Source organism: Athene noctua, chromosome 2, assembly GCF_965140245.1.
Source record: "Athene noctua chromosome 2, bAthNoc1.hap1.1, whole genome shotgun sequence".
Classification (NCBI taxonomy): domain Eukaryota; kingdom Metazoa; phylum Chordata; class Aves; order Strigiformes; family Strigidae; genus Athene; species Athene noctua.
In genome coordinates, this window is record NC_134038.1 from 73,034,547 (window position 1) to 73,048,067 (window position 13,521).

Consider the following 13,521-nt stretch of genomic DNA (forward strand, 5'->3'; position numbering starts at 1 on the left):
TTTTCCTATGTTCTCTGTAGGGCATTTCAATACCACAGACTCCAAGTGCTCTTGATTAAAAGGCGACATTCTCATTTAGGGTCCCGTCACTGCCTGAACTTCAAACCATTATCATTCACCTGCACTGGTGCTTCCAGTGACAAAATACTTACCAAATGTATAAAATACTAATTATTTTAGTCATTTTAATAGAGGTATAAAACACCCTAAAGCAAAGCTCTATTACGCTGTGTGAGGGTTTGAATTAAAAATTAAAAATGCAGCCACAGGGAGGAAAAGATTTTAATTATGTGCCCCACCTCTCAAACATTTCTTGCAAACATAGGGGAAAAAGACCTAGCAATTTCATGACACAAGAAATCCTTTCTTACTGATACTGCTTACTTAAGGAAAAAAACAATCTAGAAAAACTCAAGTTTACTCTGTTCTCTTCAAAATGATTAAACGTTCAAAACCAGAAAGAGACCCAACAAGCTTCAATGAAAAGCTTTGATTTCTTCTCAAGAGATTTCAGATGCCAAACATGTTTTTCCATTTAAAAACTTTCAAGCACTATGATAGACAAAGTTTTATAACTTACAGATATTTCAAGGAAAAAAATTACTATTTTCTATGGGGAAAAGCCTCAAATAAAATGTAATTGGGACACAACTGTGAATAGCTTCACACTATCCCAGAAAAGCTTGGTTTAATTTGCATTTGCCACAAAGCTCCCTTCGGCTTAAATAATTGCAAAGGATCTCTTACTTTTAGATTTCATCTGGTGGATTGGGACTATTCCTTGTTTATAACATTTGACAGTTTTCTTTATTAAGAAAATTGTAACTTGGACCGATTCAGGAGCTGAACGGCATGCTTAAGCAGCGCTGGAGCTAAAAATTTCAGTATGTATGGAATGAAGAAGCATGTGATAGTTAATACTTTCATGAAGGGTAAAACTGAGCCCAACAGAACATTTTGATTCCCCAAGAGAAAAAAAAAGTATCCTAAATTGATGGGCCTTAAGACTGAAAATGGATAGAAGCATACTAGCAAAAAGACCAGAGTAAATGATAATTGAATTTTTATAAAAACTGCCAGTGCATTCCTTTCGCTATCAGAAAAATTCAGTTCAGTCAAGGACTTCAGCTAAACGGCTTCTTAAAGTTTACAATACCTCATTTGATATAGAAGAGTTAAGGTCAAAGTATTTCTGGAGAAAAGACTGGAGGCTTACAATGTGCTCAAGTGCTGTTAACATTGTAATGCTGCTCAGGGAGCATATCAAAATCCCTCTGTCGAATAACAGGCTTCAGCCAAGGTAGGAGAAGGATCCAAGTCCATTCATCTGCATGTGATTGAACCAGGGACAAGGAAAGCAAAAAGATATCAGCTCCTATGGCTGATGGGAAAGCAATTCCATTCTGCAAAAAAGACTCAGTTTTCTGATTCTAGTTTATTCGGTAAAACATTATCCATTTTGACAGGAAAAAACATTTGAGTAACAAACAAAACCAAAACATTTCTTCAAGGAAAGGCAATTAATCAGTTTCAAGTAAAGACGGGGTGTTATCTTTCTTCCAGAGGTCCTATTCTATTTATTTTTCTTAGGAAAAATAGACCTGAATTAGAATAGGCAAATTTTACTTTCAGATGTTATGGACTAAATGGTAAACCAATAAAGAAAACAAAACTTTACTTTTGCATTTTCCCTATTTTTTTGTACATTTTAGCACTTCCTTCTATCTGTCTCAGTTGTCACTTTAAGTAGATAAAAATTCTATTTCTATTATGTTTCTGCTAACTACACCTACTGCTGCTGTGATGCATTAGTAAATACCAGCAGTCATACTGCAAAGCCTTAGTGCTGCAGTCTAAAGTTACTCAGGAGGTTTTTCCATTTGTGTACAGGTACTTAAGACTGTCATATCCAAACACACTGTCAGAAAGACAAATGTTAGGTACACCGACGCATGGAACATTCCACTTCTAAAGCAACCGAGAATAAAAACATTCTTTCTACAAACCTTCAAAAAGTTATCAAAGGCATAATATATCAGAGAGCAGTAATTGTATCAGGTGCGCCAAAGGTCTTTAAAAGAGGACAAGAAAAGAAACTATATTTTAGTTTTTAAAAACCTTCAGACTAGAAATGTCATCTTTATTGTTTGTCTCATATCATGGGACAGAAAAATCTGTCTGTACATGCCCTGAATACTACATCTAATTCCCTTCATCTAGCAAACTCAATACCAACCATTCCTGCTTTGAATAGCACACCAGGTCTCCTGTACTCAGCAAAATTGTAGGTGCATTATCCTATGGATACCTACATTTAACTGGATACTGAAAAAAACCTGATGACTGAACCAAAATAAACATAGGGCAAATTCTAATTTAGATGAAATAAGGTAATACAAGTATCTACTGTAGACTACTTTGAGGCTGCTCAGGAGGAAAAGGGAGGAGAGTTGTATAGTAATGCTAATTTCAAGAGAAATTTCTGAAATATTTCTGCAGAAAAATTCGTACAAGTAGGTGGCTGTTTACTCAACTATAGTAAGTTCTGTGGCCATACACTTCACCCTGATACTATATATTGAAGCTGAGGAACTGCAGCACATCTGAAAAGCGCCAGACAGTTCAGTGTTTTGCATACGAACTTGTATCCCAACTGTCTTTTTGCTGGACTTGAAACAGAACAGAACTATTAAAGACTTGACTCATCCCCTACATTAGAATTAATGAAGTTCTGGTACCACATCCACGATTGTAGGTGAGAAGGAAACATAGTATTTAATATTCTGTGATGGATTTAACAGGTTATTTTAAGAGGCTTCCCACAGTGAATTATTTACCAAATTAAAAAGTACCTTTTGGACAGATGGAAAGAAGGAGGATAAAAAGGGCAATTCTGTGGCTGCCACAAATAGGTTTAACAAAAATTAAGGAGAACATGAAATTTCTGACTTGAGAAAATTTAAGGTCATTAACGTGAAACTCAAACTAGCATTGCTAGTTCTAGACTACGTAAACAAAGATAAGCAACTTAAGGCATAAGAACTTTCAGCTAACTACTTTGGTTTGAGGACCCTGAACACATTGTGCACATCCCAAGGAAAAATGGCCTTCTCCTATTCCAGTTTGTTGATTTTAAGAGTTAATTTTGCTGTAAGAACGTTGTGCTGTTCCTCCCAGGGAAAAGCAGTTCTACTAAAACATAACCATTATTACAGTGTAGGGAGAATCAATACTGTCTCAATACAGTCATTGAGGTTTGGGCTTCATAAATACACTATGGGGAAAAGTACCCAACAGAGGTTCCCTGACCTGCCTATGGAAGGAGTGTACAACCACTTGTCTAGGGTGAGGACACACCCATCTTAATCACATAAATCAGTTGTATGAAAAGAGACACGGTGACTGAATCACTGAGGCCAGAAGGGGTCTTGGGAGGTCAGCAGCCCACCTCCTGTGCAAAGCAGGTCAAAACTGATCTTGGACCAGACTGCTTAGGGCTTTATCCCAGTGGTGTTGAACACCAAGGACAGAGGTTCGACAGCTCTCTGGGGAACTTTCCATCTCTCTAGTTAGAAATCAATATCGTATAAAATAGAAAATACTGGGTTTATTAACAAAAAGCTCTCTTGGTCATGAGCAGTCATATAACTCACATTAATTACTGCCCTAATTTCTGCATGTTCCATTTCAGCAGTATTTTGCTGTAGTCCTGATGGTTTCAGGGCATAAATGTAACAAAGTTTCAGGGCAGAGGGGTCATCTTTTATTAAATGTACCTGTTTATCTGGAAAATTAAGACAAGCTTCGGGATGGACTGCATACCAATACACCACTGACTCAACAGAATGACTTTTTAAGGCAGATAGCTTTCAAGCAGTTTCCTACTGGTTTTTAACTCTCTCCTTTCTCCTAGATGGTAAGTATTTTCATAATACTCTCTCCCTTCCCTGATTAACATCCCCTGTACTCCTGGGATGCCACCAACCTTTTCTTCAGAGATGGTCTACTTGATACATACCTAACCGAACTCTAAGCAGTTGTTCTGTATTTAGCTTGGGAAGTTGCTGCTAGATTTTCAGATATGAAAAAATATGCTTGAAAACTTACTTGATTTTTACAGCTGTACCATTTAAATGACACTATCGTACCATAAAACCTTGTCTATTATGCAGAAATTATCATAGGCATCTCAGCTTTTTCTGTCTTTCTCGTTCTTTCACTAACTCAGAAACACATAAATCTAAGGAAGCAGTAAATAAGGCTGTTTGTGATAGGCACACTGCATCCTTACGAACACAAGGGTAAGTGGTGCTACAAGCATGCCAACACTGTAAGGGCAGAAAAGTAAAATACCTAACTTGCTTAAAACTCTTTAGAAGGTTTCACCTCTAGGCCTGTAGATGTTTGCAAAATGAAGTATCTTTTTAAATCATGTCAGATTTTATGTAAGTCACATATCAGGCAGGTTGTGCACTGAAGCACAAGGAAATGAGGTATTTTGTCTATTTAATGAAAATTAAGGACATATGATATACATTAAATCATTTTTCTCTGTTTAATAAATGATAAGAGGACAGATATGATACCAGAAGTCTCCATGCAGTAAATCCTAGCAAGGGCCTGCAATGCTTTACAGAAGGAATTTTCTTTTAATTCCTCAAAATGCTGCTTACCCACAGCAAGGTCTTATAATCAGCGAGAACAATTTTTCTTCCTGAGTCAGACAGCACTTACATCCTGGGGCAGGATGATTATAAACCATGTAACTATATTCACCCCTCCCAAAATGATGGACTCTGCTACATTTTAATTACATATTACTCACAAAATAGTTTCCTTCTATCCATTTCAAATTTGTTTCTTGAATTAAGTGATGCATTTTTATTACAACATAAACACGTTATTAGATGGCATGACTTTTTGGCAGGGGTTTTGGCAGGAAAAGATTTCTGATCCCTGTTTGCACAACTGTGTATTTTGCATTGAAAGTATCATTAGACAAAACATGTAACAGAAAAAAAATACCTGAAAGACATAAGCAGACTGTTCTGACAAATGTGTTCAGTAGCAGGCTATGGAGAATAGAATAGAATGAATAGAGAGCCTCCATCCTCAGCTGTAGAGAAGAAAACATTTCCACGCTCCCCTCCCACCACACTAGACTGGCTTCCAGCATGGTGGTTAGGGTGCGGGGAAACAGAGGGTTTGAATCCCCTCAGGCAGTGGCAGGAACAGGACTAACTTCAAGTGGAGGACACAGCAAGCACTTGCAAGGACACATGATATAAAAAGCAACTATCAGTGCCGTAAGTGTGACTTCTGTTCTACTTTTGAAAGAAAAGTTTTTAATATCTGCTTTCAGAAAGGCAGACATTCATGGTTTTGAATTCCAAGTAAAAAAAGTTGCCTAAATCTTCAGGGAGAAGTAGAACTAGGACTAGTCCACAGTATTTCCTGCTAGCGTATTTTGGTGGCATCTCACAGAGCTTGCTGGAGTTCACAGAATCAGTTAAGGTACTTAGACACTGACAGACAAGCAGTATGACAGCTGAAGCTGTTTCTTTCCAGGTCTTCCCACAGGCAGGGACACCGAATCTACTAATGAATCAGATCTTGAACTGCTCCAGTTTTCATTTAGTTTGTTACAGTAAATTAATGAAATCTACAGTTAAAGAGTATCGAAACTCATGAAATAGCTCGCTTGTAGTGGAAGAGTGATTTTCCTTGCCACATGGTCCTGTTTCTTCCTCGTACTACCTCCAATACCTGTTAGATCTCCCTGTATTTCAGTCCCGTTCACCCGCACAGCAGGAGACAAGGGAGCTTCCTGGGAGAGGGAGAAGGTTTGGTAAATTAGTCTTCTGGCTGATGACCTCTATCAGTGGCTGAGCAGGTCTAGTGAGTATTGATGCAGGCAGCAGGAGCATGCAGCTGAGACTTGTGGGGGTGGGTAGGAGTGAAGAAGATAGGAGGAGACTGGGACTCATTCCTTTTTCCTCATGAGAAGCTAATAGATTGCCTAATTGAGCCTCTTGAAGTCGCAGGTGTGCTTTGCAGTGAGACAAGACATGCTGTTCATGGATATGAATTCTGCTGTTGAGGGCCAGGTGTATTTCACAACACAGTATCACAACTTTTATGGCTTTATGCAGGTCTAAAAAATTGTCAATGTCTCTGTTCTGTTTTCTTGCAAGGCTTAAAAAATGTGTTCAAAATCCACACAAGCTACCAAATGAATATTTCTATTAGCCATTCTAATCAAAATTTAATACTTTTATATAACTGCTAATGCCTTGCTAAAGCAAGAACTGAAGTTATTACCTAACACAAGCCTTACACTTTACAAAAATGTGAGAAACAGTCTGAAATCTCTTCAAATCTGGAATATCTAGACAATTAAATTATTCCAAGTTTTCTTTTGTTAATCTGAAACTTTTAATGCACTAACTAGATTCTGAGATTTCTTTTTAGGAGCACTACCTCTCAGACAAAATGTCACACTAAAGTATGTATGTGCAGTTTTTAGATTGCTCTTTGTCTTTGAAAAAATAACCTGTCCTATTTTATCACTTTATGAAAGAAGCAGAGAACCATCTTTATTATCTCTCCTAAATTTCTTGCATGTTTATTATGAATCCTGAAATTAAGTGTGATCATAGTAAGACTCTCCATTTTCTGTTAGCTAAAGGAAAAATAGAAATTCTCTACTAGGATAAGGGAGAAGGGTAAAAAAACCATGACACCAGCATACTGACACCCATAGTAAAAGTCAATACACATATGCTTTTGCCTTTTGACAACATAACACATCTGTGTTTACTCTAAATCTAAAATCTAATCACATTTGGTTGGGGGGTTGGTAATTCTCTGAGACTGGCATAGTCTGGTTTGGAAATTCACATACTTTTATGATTACAGATCATCTACAGCCTTCAATATGTGATAAATGTCAAGCAAAGTAAATTCTTAACTCTCAGTTTTTACAGTTTCCCTTTTAATCTAGATTGCTCTATAAAAGCCATTCCCTTTTTTTTAATAAAGCTAAACTTAAAACACACATAACTTTTGCCAGATTTCCCTACATAATCTGCTACTTGTCTTTTAATTATAATTTTTCTCCATCAGGGATGGAGGGGATTCTGGTTCTTTAACAGATTTGACTTCAAATGTGCAAGTGACAAAAACTCATACCTCAGGATAATCCTAGCTCTCATTAGTGGACTGCCTGAAAATAAGCCCTTTTTTTGGAACAGTACAAAAACCCCATGGAAGAAGAGATGCTTAATATTTCAGCTGTTCACAGTCTGATTTGTTGCAGAAAGTACCATGTCTGAAAGGATTAGGAGATGTAAGCGTGACCCTCTGAGTGCTCTATATAAAGAACTGCAAGTTTGGGGGATTTTCAGTGCTCTGTGGTCTGGTGACATGCTGTGTGATGCCGGACTACGTTACCTATCTGTGGGACAGCAATTCGAACACTACCTGCTAAAACTCTTGTTAAGACATGGCAATTTGTTTTAAACTGGCTGCTAGTTTTATAAGAACCAAAACTCTTGGGTAGGGTTATGAATAAGTGCACAAGTGGCTGAACTGGAAGAGCTCACCTCAGCAGTTCTTATCAGTAACTAGCAACTGACTGCACCGTATCATGATATCTATACTTTATCCAATGGAAGTGTCATTTCAATTTAATTAGGTCTGATTTAAGTTAACAACCCCTGAGAGCACATTATATCTTTTAAAGATACTGTTCCAGGCAAGCAGTAGATTCAGATTGGCACTGCTTCATTTAACCATGTATTTTCAGTTACTGTCATAACCTTAAGGGTTGAGAAATTTAAAAAAAAAAAAAAAAAAAGTGTAGTCTAGAGCATAATGATGTGATGGTTTTTTAATAAACTGGCAAATACATATGTACTTACATCTCCCTACTATCATGCTGTATAAGGGTCCTGCTGTCTCTTTCAGGGCAGGTGGACTGATGAGAAACACAACTTGTTTATTACATTTCCAACTACAAAGAAAAATAATGCTCTGCTGTTATAGAAAGTCTTACATGGAATAGCATTAAAATAATTAGAATAAATTTAGTGTTATACTGATTGGAGTAAACAAGGTCTGAATTTGTAAGTAGGCAATTTTTAATTTCAGATCAGAAAATTATTATACTGTGATGCACTAGAGGAGGTACTTCTCCCAGAACATGGTGAGAGCAGCAGTTCAGCTCACTAGTTGTAGTGGTACTCACTGATTCTGTAGTTAAACTCATTCTCCCTAACCTCATTTTTCAGGAAATTACAGTCAGATCAAATGGACTCTTTAAAACAAAGTTACTTTAAAATTGATTTGATGGTTTCCTACTTACAGTAATGGGCTTGGTAAAATAGCATAACAGGAAAATTTATTAAATTTACTGATGGTTTAGAGTCCAGTTCCATGCCATTTATGTACTAGGGTAAGCTCTCTGTCTTTAGTGGACAGCTTCTGAGTATATAATAGTAACCATGTTAATATGTATATATTTAAGTCTTCTTATTGAACTGACAGCTGTCTATCAGAACTCTAATCTGATGATCGTCAGTTTATGATATAAAACGTTCAGTTATATTTAAAATAAAAATGGGAGTTCTAAACCTATCAGTCATTCCTTTTATATTCATGTTATTCATGAGAGGAGCTTATTTAAGAGGACGATAACTTTAAACCACTCCATTTTCTAATATTGTTGTATACCTTCTGTTTATAAGCACAGAACAAGAAATACAGAAAGTGTAAAGTATACATGAGAGCAAATTATATAAAATGAAGGTTGCAAGTAGTACTGCTGCAGTATTCACAAATAAAGATAAAATCAATATATTTAATAATTTGACTCTTAAATACCATTGCAGAAGAGGAAGTTTTCTGAATGGTATCAAGACTGATGTCATTCTCAAAGTGAGGCATTTACTTCATCACCTAAGTCTGAAGTTGTTTCACAAGTAATGTAAGCAAATATACACTTACCATAATATTTAGCATATTTTCTCTCTTTAATTGACCTCTGACAAATTCAGAGATTTTTCCCCCCCTCCCCCAAATCATTCTCTGCAAATTTTATCTTTAAAGCTTGCTAGCTGTCATGGGCAAGCATTACGTTTCATCAATTACATCCTGGTGTAGAATATACTCTTTTAAAAGCTTCCTGTTGCTGTATAATGTGTAAAAATAATGGCATGAACATTAAGGTAGAGGAATTGGTGGCATTTTCAGATCAGTGTCAAAGATTCTATCCCAGGTTAAGTGATAGTAATTAAAAATATGGAAGACCTGGAGACAAGTCTGCACAAGAGCCCATGATGGAGCTGAACCAGCACAGCTGCTATTGGGAACCACAGCGCGAGGACACCTCACTGAACGGTGCTATGTAAACCACTAAACTGCACTGGTTTTGTTACATGAAAGTTATAATTTAATATACACAGTAATCCTAAACGTTAAAAATCTTCTGCTGAAGCAAAAACTGAGGTATTTTTCAGTGGCACAACTGCATGGGAGGAATAATTGTGTAATGCAAATGAAAGTGATGTAATCAATTTGCAATCGTGCTTTCCTGTAAACTTGCTTTTAATTTCTCATTTGGTAAATACAGGCATTATATCCAATAAGCACATGTCTCCTTCTGTAGACATGACTGACAAGCCCTATGTGCAACGTGCTTCCAAAACAAACATGACTCAATACCTTTGGGTCAGTAACTCATACAAATGATGAAGAATGTTTTTTGGTAATGTTCCTAAAGTGTATCTTAGAGAAAGTACCAATTCATATGTTGGAGAAACATAATCAAAGTTGGGTTTATAAAAATCTGTATGCTGTGTGATAATTGTGCCCTCTTGCAGGATACACGCAGTTATTGAAACTAATTGATTACATTGCTATACTTCAACAAAACTGTTATCTAAAAAAATAAATCGCATTTTTTTAATCTAGTTTTACCAGACCAGGGTGTCTGTCCGTGCGAGCACTGCAATAGCTACTTGTGACGTAAAGAACGTGAAAGAAAAACAAACCATACGATTTGTGGAATTTACAAAAACCCCTTTTTGTTTAATTTCACGGTGACAGAATCACAGATGTGGATAAGTTCACAGTTGGCACAATGAGAGGTGTATTTTCATGTGGGCCAGGCACAAGGTTCTTGGCAGAAGTTACCGGTTAATATAATGGGGAGTACCCAGATCCTAAACTGACCCCTCCAAGTAGTTACAAACCTCTCAATAGGGATCCTCTTACCCATAGTTTGCTAGTTAACGTAGGAATTAATTCACTATTTCTCTATTTATTTCACAACGTCAGTTTACTTAAAATAGGAATGATTTAGTGCACTATATATTTGTCTTCTTAAAGGCTGAAAACAGGCTGTAAAAGGCTGTTAAAAATATCAGAGGGGTTAATTAGGAAAGTGAGCAGTCAGAGGAGTAACAAGTGCTACCTCCAAACCTGTGCTGAAAGCGGTGTGTATTTAAAGGTGTGTACCTGTCAGACTGCCACATGAATGTTACTTGTTTGGAGTTAAAAAATTAAACTAAAATAAAAATCCCACAATGACTGGATACTTGATATATAATATATTCAGAAAAAGTATTTAAAATTCATGGATGACCTAGTCCCTGATTGGCTGAGCCACTTAAAGACTGGTTAAGTTATAAAATAGAGCGTTAAGTGCTCGTTGACTGGCTATATTCTGAAGAGCTCAGCAGACTAGAGTATTTCACTATGTCACAGGTTTCCTTATCCAGAAAAAGTACATTACTCAGCAATTAACTAAGGCCATTATAAGGACTTCCAGAGATTAAGATTAAATGAAGTACTGTAGAAGAAAGTGCCCAATGATCGACGTTTCTAACTCCAAAAATGCAAACCCCCCCATTTCATTTCTGTTTGAACTGGCTGGCTCCAGAGCTAGTCAGCAACATTGAATGTGATTGCTAGAAGATCAACGAGCTGTTTCTTGTCCCATTCCTGAGGTTACATGTTTTCTGAGACTTGGGGTTTTTTGCTTTTCCTCATGGAATTGATCTGCACTGCTGAAATCAGTGAACGCGTATGCTGACTTGGACATAATGTTGAGAAATTACTTCTTCCTCCACTGAAATCACTTATGAGAAGAATTGCGAAAACTGTTTATCACAGACTATCAAAACTCAGTTTGAGTAAGAAATCATGGATGGTCTTGTAATACTGGAAGCTGTCCACAAATTTAAGTTTGGTGTGAACTTCAGAAAATAGTTTTAGAAGCTGAAGGGTTTGGGGATTTTTTTTTTTAAATATAAAATACTTTATACACATTTAAATTATATACAAGTATACAATGTTTTATATCTGCATACACATACACACACAGGCACACATGCACAGAGCAGTCCCCTCCTGGGAAATCCAGACTGTTACCTGTAGCAGACCTTGAAAAAGTTGTCAAATGTGATCGTGCCAGGCAGTAATTTTTCACAGTTGCAGTGCAGTTTATTAGCTACATTAAGCACTATGGTTCATACTCCCTCTCTTAAGGATAAGCCCACCAGAAAAGGAAAAGCAACTATGTGACTGCCACAGGGTTACAAGAGCATCATTCCGAATGAGGAAAGGTTTGTGTCTGTGCTCTGGTGTGTGCACAATGGCTTTTAATTGTCTGGAGACAAGATCTGATTAGAAATGCAGAAACGTTCCTCCAATCTGATAGCTCTTCTGAAAATAAGCAACCTAACTAGCAGTAGGGCGTACTTTGTAGCTACAGAACTGTGATAGTTCATTAAATACTACTGAGAAGAATCATTGGGGAGGAACTATTTTTTTCCAACTCTTTTTTGATCACTTCAGCTACCAAAATCTTTCTAAAAGAAGTAATCCAAGACATACTGCATCTAAAGTCTATAGAGATGTCACCTACACACTGATTCTGAACCTCTTCCGGGGCTTAGTTTTGGAGCATTAGATGCTACCTCATGATCAGGGGGGCAGGAGGATGCGTCTGTGCAGCTGCACGGTGGTGTCACATAGTGCAGAAATAGGGGCTGCACTACGCACTGTGAATGGGAGTAGAAAGTTAGGAAAAACTCGCATTAATAGCCCCTCTCCCTCCTCCAATCCTGTTCCCCAAAACTCAGGCTCTGAGGTTACATCTTCATTTCACATTTAGCTCAGGTCCACTTAGCTCAACCAAGAGGCTGTAAAACAAAATTGTATTTGAGCTGCACACAACAGAACCAGCAGCTGTTAAACTCTACTCGTTCAAGTGCTAGTCCCTCCTCGACGACAGATCAACTACCTCAAATTATAATCGTCATCACGCACAATCAGGTTTGTGCATGTAGGTGCACACTGAGAGCTCAGGTATGGCATAATGTCAGGTACAAAGGAAGCTACTGAAGGCAAGCCATGGGAAAAAATGAACAACTGCAAGACGGTTTGATCAGAAAGTGCCAACACATACAACAGCCTGTAACCGAATCTCAGTGAAGTTTTACCTTAGTTTTCACACCCGAATGAAGACGGCATTGACAACTGTACTGCCGGCTTAGCTGTACATACGGGGCGGGGGGGGGGGGGGCAGAACCTCCGTGTTACAGGGGGATGAAAGAAGAGGCCTGAAACTCGGCGTCCAAACGCCTGGAAGGAAACGGCCAACCCGAGGGCCACCGCAACCCCCCGGCTCAGCAGCAGGCCCCCGGCGGCCAGGCTAGCCCTTCCCTGCGGCTCGGCCGCTCCCAGCCCGGCCGCAGGCGGGACGGGCGGGACTGGCGAGCAGGAGGCAGGGGGTCCGTGGGAGGCCCGGCGGAAGGCCGCGGAGCGGCCGGGGGTACCGGGAGGGACAGCAGTCCCCTTCGGGGGACACGACACACCGCGGGGGGGACGTAACGGCCACACCGACCCGTTCGCGGGCACCGCGTCGCGCACGCGCACCCCTCGCTCGCCTCCCGCAAGCACGCGCCATAGGAGGAGGCGGTCCCGCCGCGCATGCGCGCTGGCCGCCCCGCGCCCAGTACCTGCGAGCCGCCCGGCGCCGTCGCTTTCTTTTTCTTAGTGGGGCCGCTGCCGGTGCCCGGGCTCGCCGGGCGCTTCTTGCTACGAGACGGGCCGCCGGCGGGAGAAGAGGCCGCCGCGGGGATCAGACTCGCCATTTCTCCCAGCCCCTTCGCGCCCGGGCCGAGCACGTCGGCGATGGGGGGGCGGGGCGGAACCGGGAGAGGGAAAGAGAGAGCGCGCTTCCCCCCCCCCACACCCCGGGCCGGGCACCAGGGCAGCGCGGCGCAGGCGCAGTGCGCCGGCCGGCGGGGCAGCGGCGCTGCGGCGCTGCGGGCGGGCATGCGCAGAGCCGCGGAGCTGCGAGAGCCGGCCCTCCGCCACCGGGCTGTGCCGGCGGGGCCGTCACGGCGGTTCGTGCCCCACTCGTGAGGGTTTGCACCGTGGGCGTGCGCACCAGCTGCCTTAGCAGCTGGGGTGAAACTCGTAGGAAGCAGCCTGCGTGCTCACTGGTTCCTC

At 40.0% G+C, this 13,521-nt stretch overlaps 1 protein-coding gene across 1 annotated transcript in view; it reads right to left on the bottom strand.

Annotated features, from left to right (window-relative positions):
* Nucleotides 1-13,260, bottom strand: part of INO80C (INO80 complex subunit C) — a 31,694-nt gene extending 18,434 nt beyond the window's left edge. Inside the window, exon 1 of the mRNA XM_074899426.1 lies at nt 13,026-13,260. Within this exon, the coding sequence (XP_074755527.1) occupies nt 13,026-13,160 (135 nt within the window). The 5' untranslated portion in view covers nt 13,161-13,260. The remainder of the gene's footprint in view (nt 1-13,025) is intronic.
* Nucleotides 13,261-13,521: the final 261 nt, after the last annotated feature.